This window comes from Suncus etruscus, chromosome 12 (genome assembly GCF_024139225.1).
Source record: "Suncus etruscus isolate mSunEtr1 chromosome 12, mSunEtr1.pri.cur, whole genome shotgun sequence".
In the NCBI taxonomy this organism is placed as follows: Eukaryota; Metazoa; Chordata; class Mammalia; order Eulipotyphla; family Soricidae; genus Suncus; species Suncus etruscus.
In genome coordinates, this window is record NC_064859.1 from 82674815 (window position 1) to 82702369 (window position 27555).

The 27555-nt window shown below is 36.7% G+C and overlaps 1 protein-coding gene and 1 non-coding gene across 2 annotated transcripts in view; both read right to left on the minus strand.

The window, feature by feature from the left end:
• The window catches only part of SMC6 (structural maintenance of chromosomes 6), a 73666-nt gene that overhangs the window by 23151 nt on the left and 22960 nt on the right, over positions 1-27555 (minus strand). Inside the window, exons 9-21 of the mRNA XM_049784859.1 lie at positions 27387-27485; positions 23806-23952; positions 19907-19995; positions 19609-19773; positions 18857-19035; positions 17249-17453; positions 14778-14892; positions 13856-14016; positions 12979-13114; positions 11532-11612; positions 9934-10104; positions 3570-3707; positions 1617-1762 (exon numbers count right to left, since the gene is read on the minus strand). Coding sequence (XP_049640816.1) covers positions 1617-1762; positions 3570-3707; positions 9934-10104; positions 11532-11612; positions 12979-13114; positions 13856-14016; positions 14778-14892; positions 17249-17453; positions 18857-19035; positions 19609-19773; positions 19907-19995; positions 23806-23952; positions 27387-27485 — 1832 coding nt within the window. The remainder of the gene's footprint in view (positions 1-1616; positions 1763-3569; positions 3708-9933; positions 10105-11531; positions 11613-12978; positions 13115-13855; positions 14017-14777; positions 14893-17248; positions 17454-18856; positions 19036-19608; positions 19774-19906; positions 19996-23805; positions 23953-27386; positions 27486-27555) is intronic.
• LOC126025363 (small nucleolar RNA SNORA72) lies at positions 107-242 on the minus strand. The gene has a single exon (XR_007501373.1). It is a non-coding gene; the product is annotated as a small nucleolar RNA SNORA72 (small nucleolar RNA).

Here is a 27555-nt window from a genome sequence, read left to right on the forward strand (position 1 = left end):
AACTGATAAACTCAAATTAGCAATGATTCCCTCCCCACCAGTCGCCCAATAGCTCTTCTATTCTAGAAGAGTTGAACTAGAAACTCATATTCGGGGCTTCCAGACTATTTATCACCAGCATTACTAAGACCAGACTTAGGTGGGTAAAGGACTAGGCCTGGGGACACATACATGGTCTTAATATAGCGAACAGTTAGCCTGCCCTGATTATGGCAAAATCAGAACAGCGAGAATATTCGCAGTAATGGTTGTAATTTACTACTGTGATTTAAACCTCATTCTATAGTTGTATATTTCTTTTATTTTGGTTTTTGGGCCACACTCGGTAACGCTCAGGGGTTACTCCTGGCTATACGCTCAGAAGTTGCTCCTGGCTTGGGGGACCATATGAGATGCCAGGGGATTGAACCACGGTCCGTCCAAGGCTAGCGCAGGCAAGGCAGGCACCTTACCTCTAGCGCCACGGCCCGGCCCCTCTATAGTTGTATATTACATATTTCTCGATGCTGTTAGGAATGCTCTAATTTTCACAATGTGCTTTTCTAATTTTGAATTATAACTAAAGTATTTAGCTGAACTTGAGAATTTAATGTTTCTGACAACACCAAAGATTTTAAGAATAATAATATCATACAATGGCAATCTGAGCATCTAAGGTACTATATATTCTATACTCTGTCCATACTACGGATGACCTCAATGAATTTTGTACTAAAAATTTTCCTCAGCTAGACCATACAGTAACTCAGACAATTTTATCCTTTGATGGGTATTTAATATGAAATATATTTTAAGTAAAACTTGTAATTAAAATTTTCATTTAAGCATTTTATTGTTGTTCTAAAAGGAAATTTTAATTAAGGTCAAACTGAGTGTCTGAGAGAACTTCAAACGTTAAGGGTCCATTAACTATAACTTTAAGCATAAGCTATACCTTACGTACTTTACAGGTGAGACAAAGGTGGGAAAGAAAATCTGCCAAAGTAACAGTAGCATTTAGGAGAGTCAAAGTACTCCAGCTTCAGAACTTCTGTACTCTTTATTTTGGTTTGATTTTTGGGACAGACTTGGTGACACTGAGGGGATACTCCTGGTTCTGCCCTCAAAAATTACTACAGGTAGGCTTGGGGCTATATGGGATGCTAAGGATCAAACCCAGATTGGCTGTGTGCAAGGCAAATGCTCTACCACCCTCTGTTCTATCTCTGGCCCAATATACCAACTTTTTATTAGTAGTACAAAAATATGCATTCCAATAAAATCTCATTGATATTAAGTCTTATTCATCTTGATGTATATATTTTAAAATTACCCAATTGCTTTAATTGGCACTTCTTTGATAAAGCTGAGTATTATGTTCGGATTAGTTTGCCTGAATCTTAAAGGCAATTGAGTTAAAATATCAGTTCATAATTATTTCATAAGAACTCAGAAGAAAAGTGAATTATTTAATAGGTTCGGGATTTGCTTAAAGGCAAGGAACTTGCACTGCATGTGTGAAACCTGAGTATGCTGCACACACATGGAAGTTAGAGCAATGTCATCCAAGCTCAAGATGTATATAGATATCCATTTTTTATCATGGCTATAACATACCAGAGTTATCAACAACTTACCTCATTATTTCTTCTCTATCTCCATGACTAGCATGTTCGGCCTGTATCTTTTGTCTTAATCTATTAATTTCTTTGTCTAGCATTGATGCAGATTTTTTCACTTCTATTCGCTCTGGGCAGATTTGTCTTGCTTGTGACATTTTCTCCTAAGGTAACCAATATTTCATAGATTTAAAATCATTCTTGGACAGAACTGTCCTCATAGTACTGTGTCAATGTATGCAAGGGTTATGAAATTATGCTAAATCACAGTTCAATTACATTGATCATAATACAATTTCTGTATTATGAGTTTTATATGGAGAACTAGTTTAAGTCATAAATCTTCAAGAAAACTGTCTTATGACATACACCTTTATTAATCTGAAAGGTCTCCAAACTTCACAATAATTAAGTTTACACTGACAAATAAAAATGACATTCGGGGTGCCAAGATCAGAATTAACTTTGTATTTTATGAAGCCTGAATATCAAATAATATAGAGAACAGATTCAAGACACCTCATCTGTAAAACATTTAAAAAGGGGGCCAGAGTAATAGCACAGCGGTAGGGAGTTTCCCTTGCATGCAGCTGACCCAGGACAGACCTCCTTTCAATCCCTGGCGTCCCATATGGTCCCCAAAGCCAGGGCACTTTGCTGAGTCCTGCCTCATCCCTTTTTTAATATTCTTAAATTTATAACTGATTATTCATAAATTCATGTTCTAGTAGGAAGCTGATTTTTAATTTGAAATAATAAAACTTCGCAGATCATTTGTAAATAGCATTTTAATTGATTTAAGGTTTCTTTTTTTTTTTTTGTGGTTTTTGGGTCACACCCGGCAGTGCTCAGGGGTTATTCCTGGCTCCAGGCTCAGAAATTGCTCCTGGCAGGCACGGGGGACCATATGGGACGCTGCGATTCAAACCGATGACCTCCTGCATGAAAGGCAAACGCCTTACCTCCATGCTATCTCTCCAGCCCCGATTTAAGGTTTCTTTTCATTCTAATTTAGCTAAATTGGTAACTTAACTGAAGATAAAAACTTTTCTGTTAAAAAAGAACTGTAAGGGGCCAGCGCAATGGTGCAAGCAGTAAGGTGTTTGCATTGCATGTGCTCGCTGAGGACAGACAGCAGTTTGATCCCCCGGAGTCCCATATGGTCCTCCATGCCAGAGGCGATTTCTGAGCTCATTGGAGCTCATTAGAAGAAACCCCTGAGCGTCACTGGGTGTGGCCCAAAAACCAAAACCAAAAACAAATAAAAGCCCCAAAATAACAACAACAACAAAAAAACCATTAAAAAGCCCCTCATTCATTGTCAGTATGTACCTTAAATATTACTTTGAAAGATTTGTAATTCACTTTGGCCACAATAAAAATTCAATAAAAAAATGAGACTTTCTATTAGGCTCAGTAATGGGACGTTAATCATTAAAATTCTTAGATGTCTTAAAAAAAAACACCACCACCAAGGCATGTGAGTAATACTTATATTTTTCATGCCTTAAGTCTTAAATAAAATATTGGACTATAGAGATTAAACTATCTACCTAAGATCTATGAAAAAGGTTGGGATACATATATCTACTAGTGAAGGGTTATCTTCAACTTATCTGGCTCTGAGAACAGAGCTGTTGCTGAACAGCTGTCAAAAAGGTTGTGTAGTAGGTAGCAGCTGAATTCCAGCCCAGTATTCACCCAAACTACTCAAGAGGAAGGAGTGTCTTTCTAACTAGAAACTGCTACCCACTTGTCCCTCCCAGCGCCTCTGGCTCTGTTGATTCATCGAAACAGCTGTTGCTCCATACATAGCATATTCATTACAAGCTGTCTATGTTTGGAAACATGACATTAAGAAAACTTACTTAAGAAAAAGAAAAGAAACATACTTTAATAATCATGGTTAAGTTTGTAATAATCATGATTAGCTTAGTAACTAAAACATTAAAAGGAAAGATTGTAGATAACCTCTAGCTCTTTTTCTTTCACATCCAGTTCTCGTTTCTTTTTATTCAAAGTTTCCAAGTGTTCCTTTTGTTTTTCTTCATAATGCCGTTTCCCTCGCTTCTGGTTATCCAGTTCTGAGTCAGCAAGATTTAATTCATCCTGTTTAAACAAAGTCAAAGTAATCTATAAAGAAAAATTTACTAGAAGAGGTAGAAAATCCATTCAATGAAATTTACCAAGGCAGAAAGGATTATTCTACTTGAAAAGTGAAGTGTGAGTATAAGATTTCACAATCAAAATTTAGAAATAAGGGGTTCCCAAACTAGTAAATCGCATTCTTCTATTCAAATTCTTATACAAAAATCTCCAAATACGATGGCATTCTTAATGTTGTTTTTTAAAAGAAGTACTTTCCTTGGAATCCATGCTAATGTGTAAAGATTTGCCACAATGCAAGTGTGGGATATTTAAGTCACCTGACTGAGGAAAACTGGTTTTTGAATAGAGTAGAGAAAGAATTTAACACTATTTTAGTTCAACATTCCTGGAGGGTTAGTCTCTCAATTTTGAGCATAAAACATAAAGATTTTCTCCTTTATGAAATGAAGTGATACACTACAGTGAGGTAGCACTTGTAATATATAGCAACTATATTAAAAAAAAAAGGTTCTAGCTAAAATATTAGAAAAGACTTTACAAGACAAAGAAACCCATAACGCTAAGCATTACTTGGTTAATCCCCTCTTCACCCCCAAAAAGAAAATTAAGAACAAAGAACAGGTAACCATTATTTCAAATCCCAACTTCCCAGTGGATAAAAGAAAGGAATCAAGGGACTGCCCCATATGCAAAGCAAGCCCTAGGGCCTTTGAAGATCTCTCCAGTCAGGGAAAGCTTTCCTTCCAAATCAAATTCAAATAAGAATGTTTTGTCTCATTGCTTCAATATTATATCCATAGTCCAATCTAATTCAATTAAAATTATGGTTGCATTAAGAAATTGCAAAGGAAAAAAATTTAAATGAGTTAAATTTAAAAAGATCATTCACTGGATAGTCAATATAAAAACCAGTATCATTTCTAAATACTAAAAGTATGGGGCCAGAGAGATAGCATGGAGGTAAGGCGTTTGCCTTTCATGCAGAAGGTCATCAGTTCAAATTCGGCTTCCCATATGATCCCACATGCCTGCCAGGAGCAATTTCTGAGCATGGAGCCAGGAGTTTCCCCGGAACACTGCTGGGTGAGACCCCAAAACCACACACACACACACACACACACACACTAAAAAAGAAGTTTAATAAAATGGTCATCCAGCACTTGTCCCTCACTTTATTTTTATTCTACACCAAGTCATTGTTTCATACCTGTTGTTATACAACAGCATCAAAAAAATAACAATAATAAAAAACAATTTTTTAAATCTTTAGTATTCAATACTTGATCAATAAGTCAAAGATTTGTCCACAACTCATAAAGAGCTCTCTTGAAATGTAAAAACTAAAACATATAACACAACTGACAAAAGAGTTAAATCTGAATAGACAGTTCCTCAAAGAAGATATATAAATGACCATCAGAACATAAATCTGCTCACCCGTAGTCGACATACGAAAACTGCAAAGCAATTTGACAGTCGCAAGACAGTGAAAGGCTCATAGTAACAAGTATTAGCAAAGATGTAAAAAAATCTTAGGACACAGTGTAAACAGAAGGCAAAATGGAACAGTCACTGTGAAAAAGTTCTTCAAAACAGCTTGAACCACCCAGGAATTCCACTCCTAAGTATCTATCCGTCCGAGTAATAAAAACATAGCTCTACACCCAAACTCATAGCAGCATCAACCGATGAACAGCTAAATAAAACTATGACAAATAATGAGGCACTGCATGGAACGAAGAACTCAACAGCTAGATTCAAGGGGAACCTTGAAAACATTAAAAGAAAAAACACGGGCCCGGAGAGATAGCACAGCGGTTTGCCTTGCAAGCAGCCGATCCAGGACCAAAGGTGGTTGGTTCGAATCCCGTTGTCCCATATGGTCCCCCGTGCCTGCCAGGAGCTATTTCTGAGCAGACAGCCAGGAGTAACCCCTGAGCACCGCCGGGTGTGACCCCAAAAACCAAAAAAAAAAAAAAAAAAAAAAAAGAAAAAACACACTCCCATGGGATTCTCATATGAAAAATTTAGTGCAGGCAAATCTATATTCACAAAATGTAAGCAGTGCTGATATGCTGATAAATTTGAACAGTAATATTTCTTTGCGGGGGGCAATAGAGTGGCACTGCAATTGCACTGTTCATTTTTCTAGTTTGAACTCATTTATTAGTTTGAATTTTCATGCAGATTCTGATTTTAGACTAGTTGTGTCATATGCAATAGTTAATTTCTTCATTTATAATCTATGTATCCTTTCTTTGCCATGCCACATATATTATATGTAGAAATTCCAGGGGCCAAAGAGATAGCACAGAGGTAGAGCATTTGCCTTATATGCAGGACAGTGGTTCGAATCCCGGCATCCCATATGGTCCCCAAGCCTGCCAGGAGCGATTTCTGAGCCAGGAGTATCCCTTGAGCTCTGCCAGGTGTGACCCAAAAATCAAAAACCAAAAAAAAAAAAAAAAATTCCAGGGGTTGGGACAGTGGCAATACAGTAGGGTGTTTGCCTTGCACATGGCTGACCTGGAGTCCCAATTGGTCCCCCAAGCAAGGAGCGATTTCTGAGCGCGTAGCCAGGAGTAGCCCCTGAGCGTCACCAAGTGTGGCCCAAAAACCAAAGACCAAAAAAAAAAAAAAAAACAGAAAGAAAGAAATTCCAACTATACTATATTAATAAAAAGCAGATTGATGGTTAGGAGACAAGAGCAAGTATGTGGGAAAGAAATGATATAAATAAAAACAGCCTGAAAAATACTTTTCATCAAGAAGAATATATTCACATTTCTTTTTTTGGGGTGGAGTTTGGGGGTTGTAAGCTATATTTGACAATACTCAGGGGTTACTCCTGGCTCTGCCCTCAGAAATTACTACTGGCTGACTTGGTCACATGGTCTCATGTGTGGGATGCTGAGGATCAAACCTGGGTTGATGTGTGCAAGGCAAATGCACTACCCACTGTGCTACCAGTCCCTATAATTCTCATCTCTAACTGCATAGTTCTGTCTCTCCCACCACTCCAATCATCTGACATAAAGAACAAATTAAAAAAGCTGGAGCAGTAGCACAGCAGGTAGGGCATTTTCCTCGTCTGTGGCCAACCCTGGGTTCAATCCTCAACATCCTATAAGGTCCCCAAGTACTGCCAGGAATGACTCCTAGGGCAGAGCCAGGAGTACTACTGAGCACTGCAGGCTTTCTGTAATAAAAACCAAACACTATCTCCCCAAGTAAACCAAGAACTAATTTAGCTCTATGGAGCCAAAAGTAACATATTTGTGCAGGCTAATATTTCCTCCAACTCTAAGAAGAAAGACTCTTCTACATTTTTCATGGTGATTGGATTTGCCATTATTTATTTCATAAATTATGACCTGGATATTATCAAATATAAAACTAAAGGGAATAAAGAAAATATTTCATTTAATTTTATTGATAATTTGAACTTGATAAGCTTTAAGAAGGTAGAGCTTATGGGGCCGGAACAGTGACACAAGGCATCTGCCTTACCGGTGCTAGCCTAGGACAAACCGAAATTCGATCCCCCAGAGTCCCATATGGTCTCCCAAGCCAGGAGCAATTTCTGAGCACATAGCCAGGAGTAACCCCTGAGCGTCACCAAGTGTGACCCAAAACCAAAACCAAACAGAAAACAAAACAATAAAAGAAGGTAGAGCTTAAAAATAGACTGATGGATCTAGGGAAAGGCCCGCAGTGGGAGGATATGCTGACATGCTAGATACTAAGTACTGCACAGTTCCCCAGTGTCCCTAGGTGTAGCTCGAATCCCCCAAAGCATTAGATTGAAAAGCTAGAAAAGAGACAATCATTAAAATTTTTTACTCTAAAGATACTTAAATAAGCACCTTCAGGACTAAGCAGTATTTGATAACTGCCCCATCTGTATTATTGGCTTAAGTCTGAAACAAACCTACTTTATGAGATTTTCTAAGAAGCAGTAACAAATTAGCTCTTGGAATTTTCAAAGGCATTGTCACACTTATTCAATCAAACTGCCTTTCTATGATTCCAAAATCATAGAAAGTTCTGCCTCCCACCAAACCTATGACGACCATCGCTGCAGGCATAATGGTGGTCATACTCTTTGTCCAACAAACTAAATTGGCAACTAAAGCAAAAGTTTGAATTGGACAAAAATGCATGAATATGAACAAAGTCCTAATAGCAAACAAATTATATTTAGAAGCTGCTACTAGTCATGACAGTAGTTGTCAGGAACCGTTCTGTCAGCCAAATCACCTTGGTCCAGTGAAAGATTGATGGCTAGCATGATCTGACATTGTGAAGACAAAAAACCTTTGGCTACTACTGGCCATTTGCATGCAGGTTCACTGAAGGACTCACCTCCTAGCTTTCAGTTATTTGCAGCCAAGGCAAAGAGCTAGGATCAAGAATTCTTATTGCCTTCTGCCCATATTTTCTGTTCTCGAACTTATTTATGGACTCCCAATTCCAGGAGTTGCTTTAGCCTAGAGATCCCTAAAAGAACAGAACACAAGGCACTCTTCATCATTTCCTGATTTAAATTTAAAATCGGGGATACAAAATTTAGGTGCTAATCTTTTGCTATGTTTTAAGAAATGCCACCATTTTGACTATCACACTGTTCTCTTACATGAGATTTTTGTTGTTGCTGTTGCTGTTATGGTCACTCCCAGCAGTGCTCAGGGTTTATTTCTGGCTCTGCTTTTAGGGATCAATCCTGGTTCAGCTGCATGAAAAGTGCTTTATACCTAGATTTCTCTCTCCAGTGTCTGACTTCTTTTTACCCAGAGCTCTGCATTTACAATGTTTATTTCCTCTAGTAGCTATTGTCTTTTGTACCTCTCACTCACTATACTATCATCTTGAATACTTTTCCCTTCCTCAACTTAATATTTAAATTTTGTTTGCCTTTGGGCCACATGTGTAGGAGCTCAGAGCTACTTAGCAATTGCTCCTGGTGGTCCCTGAGGAACATGATTTAATGATTTGATAATTACCAAGTGCCAGCCTAGATGTCCAAGGTAAATCTATACAGAAAAATATTTAAAACAACCTTGGGTAATTACTGCAGACAAAAATCTCACCCAAATAGGAGAAATCCAACAGAACCAAAGACAATTTGTTTCTAGGGTCTTGGAGATGACTTAAAATCAAAGAGCACATGCTTTGCAGGCTGGCTCAAGGCCAGCACAAGGCTTTCTAGTACCAATGAGAGTATCTCCACCATTTTCTGGGAATTTCCTATGTAACTCTCTAGCTTTCTTTAATACTCTTCCAAATGACATAATAGAAAACAACATAATTTAAAATTAAAGCAATTGGTTAAAAACAACATTATGCAAATTATTTTAATCTAAACTTTTATTCAAATGGGGGCAAATTTTCCTATAAAAAAGAAAACCCTCTCTCTCCCCTTCCGCAAGAGGGGTGCTATATTTAAGCTATATCACTACTCTTAAAACATATTGTCGGAGGCCAGAGAAATAACACAGTGGCCCTTACACATGGCTAATCAAGAATTAATACCCAGCATCCCATATGGTCTCCTGATCATCACCAGGAGTGAAAATGGAATAATCCCTGAACAATATAAAAAATACAATTCCTTATAATGTATTCTCAATAAAATTTGAAATTCTGAGACTTGGGATACTCATACAAATAATAAAAAGCTACCAATAACGGAAAATTGTTAAACAACATGGAAAAGTTACATTAGACACTTAACTGAAGTTGAATGATTTTAATTTCCAAAATTTGATTTTAAGAGCTTGTGCTAAGAAAAAAGTGAATGCTGACTAAAATAATAGGACTGGCTAGAACTTTCTTACCTGGATTTTATTAACTCAGTTTTATTGTCAACAAATCCTTGTGTTACTTAAGTAATGTTGGGACAACAGGGAGATAAAAATAGAAGCAATAGGGCAAGGTTAAATACTCCTAACTCTGGGTTTAAACAGAAAAAGAAAGAAAAAAAAAAAAGGACGACTGTAATCTTTTGGGAAGAGAAATTCGTCAATGTTTTCTTCTGAAGACAAGAGCAGAAGTATGGAATTCTAAACTTTCAAAGGTAAATCTCATTTATATAGCCCATTTTACATTTATACTTAACTATCAACTTGTTTAGGGAAATTTACCTATGAATACTCTGGATATAAACTAAGACATAAAATTCAAGTTTAATAATGATATCTTAAATTCATGTTTAATGATGACATACCTTAAGAGGATCTGCTTGCTCTGATAATTGATTAATTTTCTGCTTAATCGCATCATACTTGTTTTCTGCTTCTATTTTCACACCTTTAAGATATTCCATATTTTCCTTTTGTTGTTCCATATTATTTTCAACCATTTTCATCTTGGCTTTGTTTTCTTGAGCTTCATCTTCCTGGTAACATTTAGAAAATATACAGGTTAATTAAAATATGGCATCAAATAAAAAAACAGCACAAACAATTCTGAGACATTTCTGAGAGAAATTATACACTATCAGCCAATCAGAGCAAAGATAAATATAAAAAAAATACAATATTTCTATGCCCTAAATGGTAAATTAGGATCTAAAAAGAAGCAGTGACCTTTAGGATGCAAGTTAAATACACTGTATTTAAAAATCATTATAAAAATAATTTACTTTTATTCTAGCTACTTTCCTTTCTTTAGGTAACTCATACGGCAGTAGAGGGGTTATTCTCTGGGTACCATGTGAAGCTGGGGTCAAAAGCAGGGGTCCTGTATGCACAACAAGGATTCTAACACTTGGAGGTTCTAGCCTATAATATAGTCTCATTTGGGGGCCTCACCTGGTGGTGTTTAGGGCTTATTCCTACTTTTGCCCTCAGGTGGTCACTCCAGTCAGGTCTGGGGGCAGGTGGGCCTATATAGAGCACATGGGCCAGAATTCATGTTGGTCATGTGCAAAGCAGGAGGCCAACCTACTGTGTCCTCCTACTTAAGTTTTCTTTCATTGTTTTACTTTTAAGGAACAAAGAGATAAAAAAAGAGAGTAAGATACTTGCCCTGTAGGCAGCTGATTGCTTTAGAGTCCCCTGAACTATCCACAGTAATTCAAGTACTCTAAGGCATTACTCCTAAGCACAGAGTTGGCTAAAACTGCCAAGAGTAACTCAAGCCCTGCCTCCAACCCCAAAGGTTGTTTTGTTCTAAAAATGTGTCAGATGTTAAGTAAATAAAATAATTTATATCTTTAAGAAATTCACTGTACATTAAAAAACTAACCAGAAGTACTCTAAGTAGGAAAAAAAAATTACTAATGATGAAAAGAAAATCTTATTAGAATAAAACCAGAAAATGTAGATATTTTATCTACTTTGTTAGTTCTAACTCAGCATTTAATATGGCATTTGGTAGAATGTCAACACTTAAAAGCAACAAAATATGTGATAAATTTACTTGGAAAACAAAACAATGCAGATCAAATAGACACTATTGACTAAAAGATAGCCATTAATACAAAAAAAGACATCCATTAATATTGATATTAATTCCAAGTAATATTATTATGGGTTTGAAATGCCACAACTTAGAAACATACAAGTATTGATGATTTTATTTGATATAATAGAAACTAAATCAATTATTATACACACAATTTATACAAAATAGCATAAGGAGCTTAAAGCCCTAAACCATGTAGTTTCTATTTTCATTGTACATGAAGGTAGCAATTATAAAAAGCAAGTTAGTTCAATTGAAAAACTAAAAAAAAAAAAAATGCTGGTACTATGATTCTATTGACCTTACTATAGTCTTTCAGGATTTCATTTAAATTTAAAAAGAAAGAGGAAATCTTACCAATGTTGCAATATCCACAGATTGGTGTTCTTCTATATTTTCAAGTTCCCGAATTTCAGAAATACCTTTTCTTATTTTCATCTGAAAGAAGAGTATTTAAGATTTTAGTGACATTTAAAAATATCAACTATCTGGGGCTGGAGAGACAGCACGGAGGTAAGGCGTTTGCCTTGCATGCAGAAGGTCAGTGGTTCAAATCCCAGCATCCCATATGGTCCCCTAAGCCTACCAGGAGCGATTTCTGAGCATAGAGCCAGGAGTGACCCCTGAGCGCTGCTGGGTGTGACCCAAAAATCAAAAAAAAAAAAAAAATCAACTATCAATAATTTTGTAAATCAGTTAATTAAAAAAATTAAAAAATAATAATGGACTGGGAATGTAGCTCAAAGAGTTGGAGAGAATAAATACTGCACCAGAACCCAGTGCTGAACAGCAGCCTACAATTAGGCCAAGTATCAAGTCTTGGCCCGTTGGTCTTAATAGTCCTCCTCAAATAATTATAAAAATTAAAACCTTAGGGGCCGAAGAGCTGGCGCTAGAGGTAAGGCGTGTCTGCCTTGCAAGCTCTAGCCTAGGATGGACCATGGTTTGATCCCCCTCAGTCCCATATGGTCACCCAAAGCCAGGGACGATATAGCCAGGAGTAATCCCTGAGCATCAAAGGGGTGTGCCCCACCCCCCCCAAAAAAAACAAACAAAAAAATTTAAAACCTTAAAAGGAATTATATAATCCACAAAGTAATTAAATCACAAAATTCTGCTTTGCAATAAAAAAGTCCATAGAATGAGACATGTCAGCACTGAATGAACCAAAGAAGTTCTGTATAAAATTTATTAGATGTGACCTTATTAGTTATCCATTTCCATATTAAAAAAATGATAGGACAACCCTTGGATGTCCCTGGGACTCTGTAAGGTCAAAACGATTTTGTAACTGAATATTTAATATTGATTTCTCAAGAGCATATAAAAGATTATTAAACTGCAGAAGCTTATATAGTTAAGAGTTAAATTTTATAGTAGTAGAAACATAGAAAAACATGTCAACTATCTTTCTAAATATTTTTATTTTGGGGAAAGACAGTTATTTTCATAAAAAGCTACTTAAGCTAGCAAATGCTTACTATTTAAAAATTGTTTTAATTTTTAATAATGTAAATATTGATAACCCTCAAACAACTAAAATCTCAAGATTAAAAAAAAAACCCTCAGAATTACACATCTAATTAAATGAACAGTAGGATCTTAAAGTAACTTTTTTTCCGGTCAGGGTCATACCCAGCTGTGCTCAGAATTTACCACTCCTTGTAGATTTGAGGGGATTGTTTGTGGCGCTGGAGATCTTCCCAGGTCAGCCATGTGCAAGACCAAGAGCCATAAGGCTATACTGCTGTAATGCTGAAGTGATAGGTTTAGAAAAACAAAATGCGTATAATTAGTTTTTTACCTTTAATTCTTTATAATGTAGTTGGCACCTTTTAACAATGTCTTCATTACGTTTAATATCCTTTTCTAAGGCAGACAAATGTTGTTGAAGATTTAATATCTGAGCCTTCTTATTTTCAATTTCATTCTCCAGGTCGCTTGTTAGAGAAAATAAAATGTTTTAAATATACATCTTAATATTTATCAAAAAGAAAACTAAAAGCTCCTAACAGTGTGCTTGCAAAATGAGTAAACTAGAATTCCCATGTCAGCAATAAGAAAATATAAAAATAGTGATTTAAAAAAATACTTCAATAAGGGAAAAGTTGTACTTATTTCACTAATAAATATTTATGATTTCTGTGTGAAAGTTTTTGTGTACAGTGATAAGAAAAGATACACAGAGTTAAGACATGAAGGAATCTAGCGAAGAAAAAAAAATTAGGAAAGAAATCAAAACTTAATAGTAGAAAAATGTCCTTTTTGGCCATAGTACCATGAAAATGAGTTCTGGGAAAAGTTAAAATGACCTTGCATTCCCAGAAATTTACTAGTTGGACCAGAGTGACAAAAGAGAAAATCAGCCCAACATTTGTTGCAATAAAATGTGTTAAATTTTCTCGCAGAGACCAAATACTACTAGCTAGAGATTATCAAAAGAGATATTTATTAGCATCAATTAAAAAAAAAAACTTGTGTGGGTTTGATAGCTGCTTCAGTGTATGAGGCAGCATCAGAGCTTGAACTTTTGCTTTTTTGCTTTCTGGGTAAACGGTTTAGTCCACTGAGCCATCTTCTGGGCCAACCACTCATACTAATTCTTCACAAAGTAACTACGAGCAGAATAACAAAAAAGGAACTGTGGAAAGTGGAATAAATGATAAAGCTATACTGCCTACCTTATTTCAGATTCTACATCTCTGCTTAGTAATTTGGGTCTTGTGTTTTCAGATGAGTAATAACGTCCTGTAAACACCTGATCACCATCAGCAGTAAAAGCTTCTCTACAATTTCTGGGTGGCCTTTGGGACTGCATTACTGCACGAGCTACAGAATTACTCTACAAGAATAAGAGGGGAAAATACGTTTTTAAAGTTGTGGTAAAGCATTTTTTAAAGTAACAATTTCAGAATATCACCTACCATTATTGAATATAAAGTACTATGTTACTATTAGTTACTGTTACCTATGGGGATTGCTCTAATACCAGGGATTGGCAATGTGGTGTTGAGGCCAAAACTAGGGCTTTCTACTACATGAATGTCTCAAATTTATTTTCATTTAAACACTTGAATGAAAAGATTTTAAGCTAGTTTCAAAAATTCAAGATTTAAAAATGAACATTAAGATTTTAAGATACAGTAAGCAACGCTTTATGAGCACCCGATAATAACATTTTTAATTAAAATTTAAAAATATTCTTTTTTTTTAACATAAAAGCATTTACTTTAGACTAGTTCATACAAATCTTAGGCTTTTGTGAACCATAGAAAAGATAAAAATCAGTAGTCAATTCTCATAAAAGACTGGTTCACTGAAGTATGCAGGGAAAGCCTGGATTTAAGCAAATCAAGAAAACAAAAGGCGCTATGCCTTTATGCACCAAAATAATGATATACATTAGTGAAACTGTTCTGCAAAGAATAACTGAAAGTTAAGGGTCCTTTGGAGCAGAAAACACTGCTACTCTATAAATCTTCCTATGAGGTAGCAAGCACAAAGGAGAAACACATAAAACTTTCTATGATATAAATGGAGAAGAACTTATGTATCTTTCAGTTTTTAAAAATTCAAGCATCATTAGCAAGCATCTGGTCTTACTTTGATTAGCAGCACTGTTTCTATGCCTCTCATGTCAATGAGGCTGTTGGCAACAACTGCATTATTTATGTCTAAAGCTGTGAGAACTGTTGGAAAATCTGGATGATAAGCAGCTCTGAAAGAGAAAAAAGTAATTGTCAAACTTCAAATACAGATCTGAAGACATATTTTTATTAAATTTTTCTTTTATTTCTTTTTGTATTTTTTGGGTCACACTGGTGGTGATTAGAGTAGTTCTGGACTCCAGGATCAGTCTTGGCAGGGATTGGGACATAGATGACACCAGAGAACTTGGCTTAGCCATATGCAAAATGTCTTACCTGCTGTATAAACCCTCTGGCCCAGGAAGAAGTTTCTTCCTAAGCAAACATTAATGCAATACTAAGCAATAGGAACTGTTCAAGGTTTATTATGAATATTAATACTACATGAATTACATCAGCTACTATTTCAGAACAATCAAACGATCAAGAGTAAAAGCTGGGGGGAGTTTTGTCAATTTCTCAATTAAGAACTGACGACAGAATCAAGTAAAGCAAAACTCACTAATGCCTTGACAATGTGGTGACATTACTCAAGTTCGACTCTAGCATGTTAAGGAATAAGAGAAAGAGATAAATCAGAACATAATTCTATTTTTCTTTATAAAACAGAGCAATGGAATAATAAACCTATGAAAGAATTCAAGTAAAATTATAAAGAAGAAAAAAAACTGGAGACATTGGTGGATAGAGGCGAATACTGGTGAAGGGATTGGTGTTGTAACACTGTCTGCCTGAAACATTTATAACTATAAGTCACAGTAATTTGATTTTAAAAATTATAAACTGAATAAAATGTTATTTCTAAAGCAAAACATAGGAAAAGCGTCAAACTATAATCTTGAAAATTGGATGTTTTCAATATCAAAAATATGTAAAATGAAAAGTGAAAATTGATCAATCACAGAGTTAGAGAGCACCAAAATAAAGAGCAGGGATGAAGATAGATCTATTTAGGCATTAGTATCTAATGCTTAAGAAGAATATTAGGGAATAAAGGCCGGAGCGATATCACAGCAGGCAGGGCGTTTGCCTTGCATACAGCCAACCAGGGTTTTATCTCCAGCATTCCATATAGGTTCCCTGAGCACTGCCAAGAGTGACCTGAGTGTAAAACCAGAAATGGGACCTGAGTGGATCAGCTCCCCTCCCCCAAAGTATCAGGGAGCAAAGAGGTAGGTTATGAAGCTTTTTCTACACATGGTTGATCATAGTTAAGTCTCCAGCAGTATATATGGTCTCTCAAGTTTTGCCAAAAATGACACCTAAACATTGAGCCAGGATTGAGCCCTGAGTGATTCTGGGTGTGGGTCAAATCTCTCTCCCCCAAGAAAAGAAAGCACTGACAGACATCTACATTTGTGCAATGGATTTGGGAACGAAAAGGTAACTGGAGAATATAATCTTATAGGCGCCACATATATGGGTCAAGGAATTAATGTACAGTCTGTTCGTTTGTTTTTAAAGTAGAGAGGCACATCAGGGATCTAGGGTTTTTTTTTTTTTGTTTTTTGTTTTTGGTTTTGTTTTTTTGGGCCACACCGGTGGCACTGAGGTGTTACTCCTGGCTCTGTGCTCAGAAATCGCTCCTGGCAAGCATGGGGACCATGTGGGATGTCAGATTCAAACCAACTTTGGTCCTGGGTTGGCTGCTTGCAAGGCAAATGCTCTACCACTGTGCTATCTCTGAATTTTAAAGAACAGACAAGGTAATAGAATAGCAAAGTCTTAGAGCTTAAGAAAGAGTTAAAATAATTTAAAAAATAGTCTTGTGAATTGGGCAAGGAAGTTTGCATTTCAGAAAAGCATTAGAAAAAAATTTCCTGTGAAAAAGAAATTATATTCTTCCCAAAATCTCCTTTGGGAGATGTTTTGAGGTAAACATCTGTTTCCCTGTACAAAAGGTCTCCTTTTCAAGACTTTAAAGAAAGCATCATTTCAAATTGAGCTATGTATTCCCAGTGTCTACACTGAAATGAAAGAAAGAAGTTAAAAAAGCCTTTTACAAGTCAGAAATATAGATATGGCTAACAAAATTGGTTTAGTTTTTCTTTTGGCTTTTGGGCCATATCTGGCAATGCTGAGTTTAAACTCAGGCTCTGTGCTCAAAGATGACTCCTGGTGGGGCTCAGGGAACCAACCATATGGAGTATCAAGGAGGAACATGAGTTGGCCCTATGCAAGGCAAATTCCTATTTGCTATACAATCCCTTCAGCTCAAAAGTGGTTTGACTTGAGCATGCGATAAATCTAGTTATTATTTTGTTTTGTGGTCACACCTGGTAGTACTCAAGAGCTATGTTGAGGGACCATAAGGGACATTCTGTCACATGCAATGCAAAAGTCCTACCTGCTGTATATTCTCTCAAGCCCCAAACTGTCTTCAGTCTTTGACTTGACATACCATGAATTTAGTTACTGCATCCTTACCTGTGTCGTACGTCATACATCTCTTTCCGAAATTCAGAAACAATTATCTGTGGCCTTGAGGTTCCTGGTGAATAAAACTTTTTCATCAATGCTTGAAGTACCCTTTCATCAGCATGATTATGACACCAATAGGCTTGCAAAAGTCCTTTCAAACAAGATTCAATAGCCAAAGCCAGCTCAGGATCCCGAAGATGAATGCAAGCTCCTGAAAATAAAAATCATAAAACTTAAGTTCTTATTCTGAAATACCAATGTAATACCAATGTAACATTTAAATGAAATATCAATGTAACTTTGAAAAAGAATTCATAAAGGACTGTGGTTATTCATAAAATGACTATTTTTTCATAAAAGATCTTATATTTTAATAGGAAGCAGCAAAAAAAAAGTAATACTTCTATTATTTTAACTGCTTCTTAGGAAATCCCCATGAATCTGCTGAATAGGAAGAAATTCCATCAAATACTACTGAAAAAGAAGAAACTAATCTCTTCAGCAGTTTTTTTCCAATATACATTCTATACCCTTGGTACTCTGGAAAAAAAAAATCAAGTCAATTTTTAATTATTTTTGTAAGTTACTAATTTTAGGAATTTAGATTTAGAGGTATAAATATTCCTTGTTCATTAAAATGGATACTAGACAGTTATATATTTTTAAAAAAGATATATAATATTTAATACAGTGGGACCAGAGAGCTAAGAACTAAGGCAGTACTTGCCTTGCAGTCCTGAGGTCCAAATCCCAGCACCCTATAAGGTTCCTCACACACCACCATGAATGATTCTTGAGTACAAAGTTAAGGAGAAAGCCCTGAGGATGCTGGGTTGGCCCTCTAAAATAAAAAAAATAGTGCTCAGGGCTGGCCCTCTTAAAAAACAAAACAAAACAAAACAAAAAGGAATGCTACTCTCCTCCCCTAAAAGGACTATAGAACATCAGGTGATGAGCTTTCTTTCGACAATACTTCAAGTGCTGGATTTTACTACTACTAACCACTAACACTCAAATTAGTGTGATATAACAAATCGTTTGCATTAGATTAATTAAATTTACCATTACTTGTTTATTTGGGATACAAAATAAATTAAAAACTACACATTTCAACTCGATTAAAATTCTTCTTCCCAATTCTATTTACCTTTTGGCTATTTATTTTAAATATACGAAGTAAAGCTACACAGTACATTTTCTTAAAATGCACAATAAAAAGTCAATATAGTACCCTGTATTTCTTTTTCTTTTTTTCTTTTCATTTTTGGGCCACATCCAGTGACGCTCTGGGGTTACTCCTGGCTATGCGCTCAGAAATCGCTCCTGATTTCTGAGTGTAGAGCCGGGAATATCCCCTGAGCGCTGCCGGGTGTGAACCTCCCAAAAATGAAATTGCTCCTGGCTTGGGAGACCATATGGGACGCCAGGGAATCAAACCAGTTTGTCCTAAGCTAGCGTGGGCAAGGCAGACGCTTAACCACTTGTGCCACTGCTCTGGCACCAGTACTCAGTATTCTTTCTTAAGAAATTAAAAACTATTTTCAGTAGACTCCTTGCCAAAAATGAGAAACTATTTCTAATGTTATTATATTTAGGTATTATGATGACAAATACCTAGAGGGCCTATAGGTTTATAGGCAAACTGTCCATGTTTGAAGGCATCATCTATTGCAGCAAGAAGAGCTGGAACATGAGGTCCAAATCTTTTCAGTCTATCAGTTTTACTATCTTTCAGTTCCTTCAGTTGCCTCTGATTATAGTTCAGTATATGCTTTACATCTGATTCTTCTCTCCTAAGAAATTTAAGTGGGAAAACAACAGATACATGTAAGTTATACAGAAATTTATTTATCCTTTCCTGTAACACATGCACACTAATGGGTGAAATCAGCTACACTGGGAACTAGAAGATTTATTTTTAAAGCTGATTATAACTTACATTGATGAAAAACAATAATCACAAGTAATCAATACCTAGCAATTTTTTAAAGAAAAAAAATCAACAATGATGAAAGCCAGCAAACTCCAAAATTGCCGAATTCTAAAGTGCTCTTAGAAAAGTAATTTTAAAATACAACTTAGGAAGGAAAATGTTTTCTCTCTACATATAAAGAACAACTAATTTTTTTTTGTTTTGTTTTTTTTTTGGTTTTTGGGTCTCACCCGGCAGTGCTCAGGGGTTATTCCTGGCTCCATGCTCAGAAATTGCTCCTGGCAAGCACAGGGGACCATATGGGACGCCGGGATTCGAACCGATGACCTTCTGCATGAAAGGCAAACGCCTTACCTTCATGCTATCTCTCCGGCCCCAGAACAAACTAATTTTTTAAGTAACTTGAGAAGAATTCTAAAACAATGAACCTTACTTAATTCTAGTATGCTCTTCTTTGTCCTTTTCTATGGCTTGCTGAAATTGTTCGATATCTTGATTGACAGAAATTTCTTGATCCTGTAAACCCTTTACCTTCTCTTTTAACCATGATATTTTTTTTTGTCTTTCCAATCGCTCAGGTTCCAAAGACTGATCAGTACTAATAGAAAATAACAAAATAAAAAAGTCATAAAAATTCCCAATATTTTAAACAAAAAAACCCTATAAATTACCATAGTGAAAATATATCCTTTTATTTCACGTAGATTAGTTCAAAATATAAAGTGACTTACCTTTTTTTAAGCTCTTCAATTCTTCTGCAAAGCTGTTCATCATCTTTCTTTAAAGCTCTATACTCATTTAAGGAACGGTTATATATAACCTAACAAAAGATTAAATATAATTTACCAAAATGAAAAAAAAAAAGATCTCACTGGAATTCACTGTTACCATATCTTTAAATTAAGAGCCTGAATACATGCAGAAATAGACTTTTAAAATAAAGTACATAAATGCCCATATGAAACAAAGATTATTTAAATTCATAAAGTAATATAGATTCTTTTTTTTGTTTGGCTTTATTTTTTGGTTTTTGGGCTACACCTGATGACGCTCAGGGCTTACTCCTAGCTATGCACTTAGAAATCGCTCCTGGTTATTCCCCCAAGCCAGAATGGTCTTCATGGCCAGATCTGGTAACCTGGGCCTTGGGGGATGGGATGGGGTGGAGGAAAACTCCTCCCCTATCCATTCATTCACAAGCTGCAGAGGCAAGAGCTGGGCTTGGAGACCCCACATGCCAGGACAGGTAGCCAAAGCAGATTTATCTCAACCATAGCAGACCCTCTGCAGGTGTTTTTTTTTTTATTTTCAAAAGCGACATATACCCTTTTTAACATTGTCCAAAAATATTCTAATTCTTGACTATTTATAGGAAAGGAAATGGAATATCCTATATATGGAAGATAGCACTCAAATAGATCTTTGAAGTCAGTGTCTAAGTGAATGTTACTTTCTATACAGTTGTCCTCTGACTGCCGAGCCTTATCCTTAAACATTTCATCCGGGGCCTGGAAGGTGGCGCTAGAGGTAGGGCGTCTCCCTTGCAAGTGCTAGCATAGGACGGATTCGATCCCCCTCCTCCCCCCCCCCCGTGTCCCATGTGGTCCCCCCAAGCCAGGGGCGATTTCAGAGCGCATAGCCAGGAGTAACCCCTGAGCGTCAAATGGGTGTGGCCCAAAAACCAAAACCAAAACAAAACAAAACAAAACAAAAAAACCCCCACATTTCATCTATACAATGTATAATAGCCCCTCTTCTATATTGCCTTTCCACATCCAGAGACCTTTCTACTCCCCCATATCCCAACCCGGATTTGTTATCTCCCCCTTATTAAACCCTCTTTACCTTCAGTTTTTAACTCCTTAGGCACCAAGACCGACCTCCTTCCCAACAGACCACTATCCAGCTCCTCAATGAAAGACACCCTCTCGATCCCTCATCTTGTCTCTCAGCAAGAAACCACAACCAATAAGCCTCCTGACTCAAGCTTGTGACCCCTTTCACCCCCCCATCAAATCATGGATGGTTGCATGATACCGGATTCAGCTGCAGCAAAACCCCCAGCTCAAGGACACTGCAGGACTCTGAAATGCCGCAAATCATATCTTAAACTCTAGACCAATGTCTGTGATACAAAAAAGTACCTTAGCTTTCACTCCCCACAAGAATATCTCAGAAGACCTAATTGGGAGGTCTATATTGCCTAAGTAAGCTTAATACCTTTATAACAATGTATCTTAAGATATGTATACCTAAACATACAGATAGCCTCCCCCATCACTTTCTTTTTTAAAATACCTTTTTTTCTCAATTTCCTTTTTTCTATATCTCAATTTTATCTATATATTCTAATTTTTATATATACATATTTTCTCTATCCTCACCAGTTTTGGTGCTGCTTGGCACAATAACCAAGCAAACGTCTTGCCTGGGATAAAAGCTCAGACCACACCACAGATACTGTGTGTGTAGCCTGTCATCCTTACCGAGAATAGCACCAGCAATACACAAGAACACCATACGTTTTTGTATAGACACAGTAAATAAGGGGAAATTATGGACTCAGACACAAGATCTTATCTTCTAAGGATAAGAATTCACACTTTTTACACAGGGTGCCTCCCATCCTGGACATATGTCATGTGGATACAAGCCAGTCTCCAGGAGATTGGACAGTGTTAGTTCATTCTCAAATCCCAGATTCCAGACGCAGAACTGAAACAACCCCCTGCAACAACACCAAGAACTAAGCTCCGTTGGGAGATATACTTGTGTCAGTGTTAATATGACAACCAGGACAGCGAGGAAATGACAACTTGATCCAAGACCAGGAGGTACTATCACATCACCTACCACTAAGTGGAAACCAGAAGATGTATTGTCCTTTGAACTTTGAAAAATAACGCTAACTACAGAAAACTGACTTTGACAACCATGACTGGCCAGAACGTACCTTGAGACCTTTAAGGAAAACCCTACCCTAGGCTCTTAAAAAAAAAAAAATCAAGATTTCTTAGTACAGAGGCCCATTTCTGACAACAGAGACCGAGCAGAACCTTTGGAACCATAATTTCCTAGACTTCGGCTTAGGGAACGAGCAAAAACATGAAACACATGATACAGAAAACTGAACACACCAACAATGGTGGAACAGTACCTCTAGATAGAACCTTAAAAAGACTCTATCCTAGGCCTTGTCCTAGGACCTGCGCAAATACCAAGATTGCTTGCTACAGTGGCCTTATTTTCTTATCCACAACCGAGAGAAAAGGTTCCTGGCACCACAAAAACAAACAAACAAATAAACAAACAAAAAAAAAAACTGGGATATGGCAATGAGAAGGTATGGAGCCAGTGGTTGTTCCCATGACAATATGCTTCAGGAGTGGAGAAACCCTGAATCTTTTAGGCCACAGGAATTTCCTTCCTTCCCCAATACTTACTGTGCCTATACAAAAAAAAAAAAAAAAAGGTGGGGTAAAACCAAACCCTGCCACTGCAGCACTTTTTCTGGTTTAGTTTTGTTTTATTTTTTTGTTTGTTTTTTGATATTATTTTCCTTTTCTTTTTTCTCCCACTTTTTACTTTCTTTTTCAATTTTGTAGATATTATTCGGTGATTTTTTCTTTTTTAGTAGTTGATAACAAATTTTTTCTTCTCTTTTTCTTAACCTTTTTATCTCCAACAGAATAGCATAACTTGAATCATTCAGCCTCATAAATTGAGGGAGGAAAGAATGATACCATGACCAGTCATATGAACATGTAGTGTAAATAAAAAATGACCAGACTGGAACACCAAACAGAATAGATACCCAACCTATAACAAGCTGTAAGGTGGAGACCAATTGCACTAGGATTCTGGGGGGTATAGGAGGGAGATGTGAGAGACATGCTGGGAACAGGAGTGGAGAGAGGACAACATTGGTGGTAGGAATGCCCTTCAGTCATTGTCACTATGTACCGTAAAATAATTGTGTAATGAACTTCAGCCAAATAAAAAAAAAAAAGAAAAAGAAAAAAGAAAAAGAAATCGCTCCTGGCTTGGGGGACCATATGGGACACCGGGGATCGAACCAGGTCTGTCCTGGGTCGACTGCGTGCCAGGCAAACGCCCTACTGCTGCTGCGCTATAGCTCTGGCCCTAATAATACTGATTCTTAATTACTTAAAAAAACCTCTACTTTTTTGGGTGGGGGGATTTTTGGGTCGCTCCTGGCAGGCTCGGGGGACCATATGGGATGCTGGGATTCAAACCACCGTCTTTCTGCATGCAAGGCAAACACCTTACCGCCATGCTATCTCTCCGGCCCCAAAACCTCTACTTTTAAATACAAGTACATAGGGTTAGGGAAAACATGTTCTACTCAGGTTCAATTCCAGAGAGCATTAAGCCCCAGTCACTACTGAGGGGACTCTGGTGGCCCTTTCAGGACAAGGTCCAAGTAGCATCAATGATCCTCACCCAACCCAATCAATGTCAACATTGAACTACCATTGATTGTCTCCAGGTCCTTGTGTCCCTTATGTCACATAAAGTGTCTCTTGGGAGGCCAAACACAAAATTAATAAAGCACAGTATTAATACCTGACTGGTCACTTTTAATATCCCAAATTGGAAAACTATTTACCTCAGCTTCATTAAAGGTCCTTTTCTTAGCAATTAAATCTGTTTTCAGTGCCATACATTCTGGTGCTCTTGCATGTGTCTCTTCACTAATTTTTTCCAATTTATCTTGAATATCCTTGTAATTTCTTTCTGCATCGTTAAGTCTGACCTTTAAGAAAATAATGTGTTGTTGGCAAGTGTTGTTTTCTTTCATGAATAGGAAAAAATAATTGTAAATACTTGACACATTCCCCAAGTAAACATTAATAAAAATTCTTAAGGTGGACAAAACTATATAAACTACTAAAATGTAATTTAAACATTTAACCATCCAAGAAATATACTATTGGGCTGAAGTGATTGTATAAAAGGTAGGGCATTTGTCTTTCATGTGGTCAACCTGAGTTCAATTCTTGGCATCCCATGTGGTTCCCAGAACCCAACTGGATTAATTCTTGAGTTTAAATTCAGCATTAAGTCCTGAGTACAGCATGGTATGGCCTCCAAACTGACAATAACAACAAATATCTTCTAGGGACACAAAGTTAAAGCAACAACTATAATGAACCAACAATTAAAGGAGATAAACACAATTAACGCTTAAATTTGGAACAGAATGGCAAGCAAGACATAATGGTCTTGAATTCCTGACAACTTAGTCTTCAACAGAGAAAAGACATGACCAAATCTGATGTTCTGAATTATTCTGAATAAAGTAAAAATATATACTATTGTGAAGCAAATATAATTAGGAACCAAAATGTGACACTGACGGTAATAATAGGTTAGATTTAATATGAAACTACTTATATTGAGGACTCACACTTTTCTTCAGTCTGATACAATATGCTTCAGGTTTGATTGATTATATAAACTGTTACAACTCGTTAAGACATGTAAAATCAAAAATATTTCAAAAATATTGGTAAAAATATGACGAGGTACTTGAATCAAGGGCTCAGGATGAAAACATGAACAGGAGAAATAGACTAGGTTAGAGTACATAAAAGAGTACCAAAGAAGTGGGAATAAATAATGTTTTCATTGGTAATACTAACAGTGATATTAAAGCATCAATATTGTAATCTACATGTTTTTCATAAAAATTGAATTTAGCTGTTCTACAAACTGAACTTTAAGTCATATTTTTCAGTTTAAAACTGAAGACAAATAAAAAGCAGCCCATACATCTCAGAAATATACCACCTAATATGTAAAATGTCCAAATACTCTAATGGATCAAATATTGTAAATTGTTGGATCTTTAACCCAACTGAAAAATACAAAAAAACAAGACTGAGGAGCCGGAGAGATATCATGGAGGTAAGGTGTTTGCCTTGCATGCAGAAGGACTGTGGTTTGAATCCTGGCATCCCATATGGTGCCCCGAGCCTGCCAGGAGTGATTTCTGAGCATAGAGCCAGGAGTAACCTTTGAGAGCTTCTAGGTCTGACTCAAACCCCCCCCCCCCAAAAAAAAAAAGAGAAATCTGGTACAATTTTCAGAATACTGTCTTGAGACAATTTGAATGAGGCAAAAGTGAATGGGATGAACTTCCAAATTCTGTCTCAGGGGCTCCTGACTACTATTTTTTTTAATAGAACCACAGACCATGAATCATCTTGTTTTGCCTGATATTTCTGTCTTCCTACAAACTGAGAAAAAAAAAAAAATGTAGATGAGACCCAGAGGCCAAGTGGGCTCAGGAGCATTGAGTGGAAATAAAAAATGGTCAAACATAAATACCCAAACCAAGGTCAACAACAACAACAACAGAATCAAGAGATTCAAACTACAATAAGCTATATACAAAAGGGAGCAGTTCAGGGGGCTATGGGTGGAGGTATGGAAGCCGTGCTGGGAACTATGGTGGAGGGAGGTCAACACTGGTGGTGGGAATGGCCCTAATTCACTGTCACCTTAAACACAACTGTAAAAGACTTGTAATTCACAGTTGTCTCAATAAAACTAATAAATTCTGTCTGAAGAGGAATTAAGAAACCAAGGCCAAAGTAAAAGTATTTTATTACTGTTTTTGCTTTGTTTTGGAGCTATACCTAATGATGCTGGAACTCGCTTACCAGGGCTTGGGTGTTGGAGAGTGACGGGGAACTGTCGGAGGATCACATGGTACAGGAACTAAACAGGAGTGGGATTCCTGACATCATCTTCCTGACCCTGAATGTACCGTCTTTATCACATTTTAAAAAATATACACACATACCTTTGATAGATTAGTATGACCTTCTAACAAGAAAAAAAAAAATCCATCTGCTTATCTTGGAAGAAAACAAGAAAAGGAAAGGCCGAATAGATTATATTCTTATATACTAACTGTACTTTCAGGAGTTTGTAGAGCCAGAAACTCCAATGCAGAATGAGACAGTAGTAAATCAAGCACAGCAAATAAATATGGAGGTCCTATAATGGTAAAGAGCCTATGCACTGGGAAGCAGTTCTCAACATATGTGTGAACAAGTTCTATATTTCCAAACCTGACAGGAGCTGATCATATGCAAACATAGTCCACTGGTTAATATAAAAATAGCCTGTCACATAAGCTTGAGAGAATACAGAGGGAAAGATGCTTGCTTTCTAAGGTTTTGATCCCCTCAGCAAGACCTGGAATATGGAATAAGCTGTGGGCACAGCTATAGCCCTATACCAAAAATAAATAAAATTGAACTTCCAAACGATACAGCAATACTCCTCCTCCTAGGGATATACCCTAAGAACACAAATACACAATACAACAATGCCCTCTGCACTCCTACAATTCATCTCAGTATTATCTACAAGAGCCACAATCTGGAAATGACCTAGGTGTCCAAAATAGAAGGATGGGTAAAGAAACTGTGTCAAATCTACACAATAGAATACTATATAGTTGTTACAAAAAATGAAGTCATAAAATGTGCTTATAAATAAACAGACATGGAGATCATTATGATGAGTGAAATGAGTCAGACGAAGAGGGAGAGACAAATTATCTCACTCATCTGTGGGATATAAGAAAAATAAAAGACAGTATGGTAACAATATCCAGAGACAATAGAGATGAGATTCAGGAGGACCAGTCCATGATACAAAGTTTGCCAGAAAAAGAGGTGAGTGCATTTAGAGTAGAGAAGGATCTACCATAACAATGATGCTTGGAACTGATTACACTGGACAAGAACTAAGTACTGAAAGGGGTTAAAGGGATATGTATGGCAATCCTTCATTAATAATAGTACAAATCACAGTGCCAGAAAGAGAAGAGAGAGATGGAGAGAGAGAGAAGCAAAATGCCTGTCCCAGAGACAAGTAGGGGGCAGGGAGTAGGACGGAAGTGGAGAACATTGGTGACTGGAAAGTTGCACTGCTGAAGAGGTGCACATTCTAAGACTGAAACCCAAACAAACATTTCTGTAACCATGGTACTTAATTAAAGAAATTATCCCCAAAATGTTCTTGATTAGAAGTTGAGGTGGGTCTAACTTGAGAAACACAACAAAAAATAGACAGATTGAGCGTGTTCCTATTTTAAGTCATACCTAAATATTAGTATCTTATATTATAAAGCCTATTAATATATCTGTCTTTACAGAAAAACCTTAGTACCTGCTGATCTTCCATTTTCCTCTCAAGCCGAGCAGCACGCTCTTCCCCAATTTTTATATTATCTCTGATAGCATTCAATTGTTTTTCAATTTCATTGACCTAAGAAATGATACAGAAAATCATGTACAGGACTACATGAATGAGTACTGCCTATGATATATATGTAAAT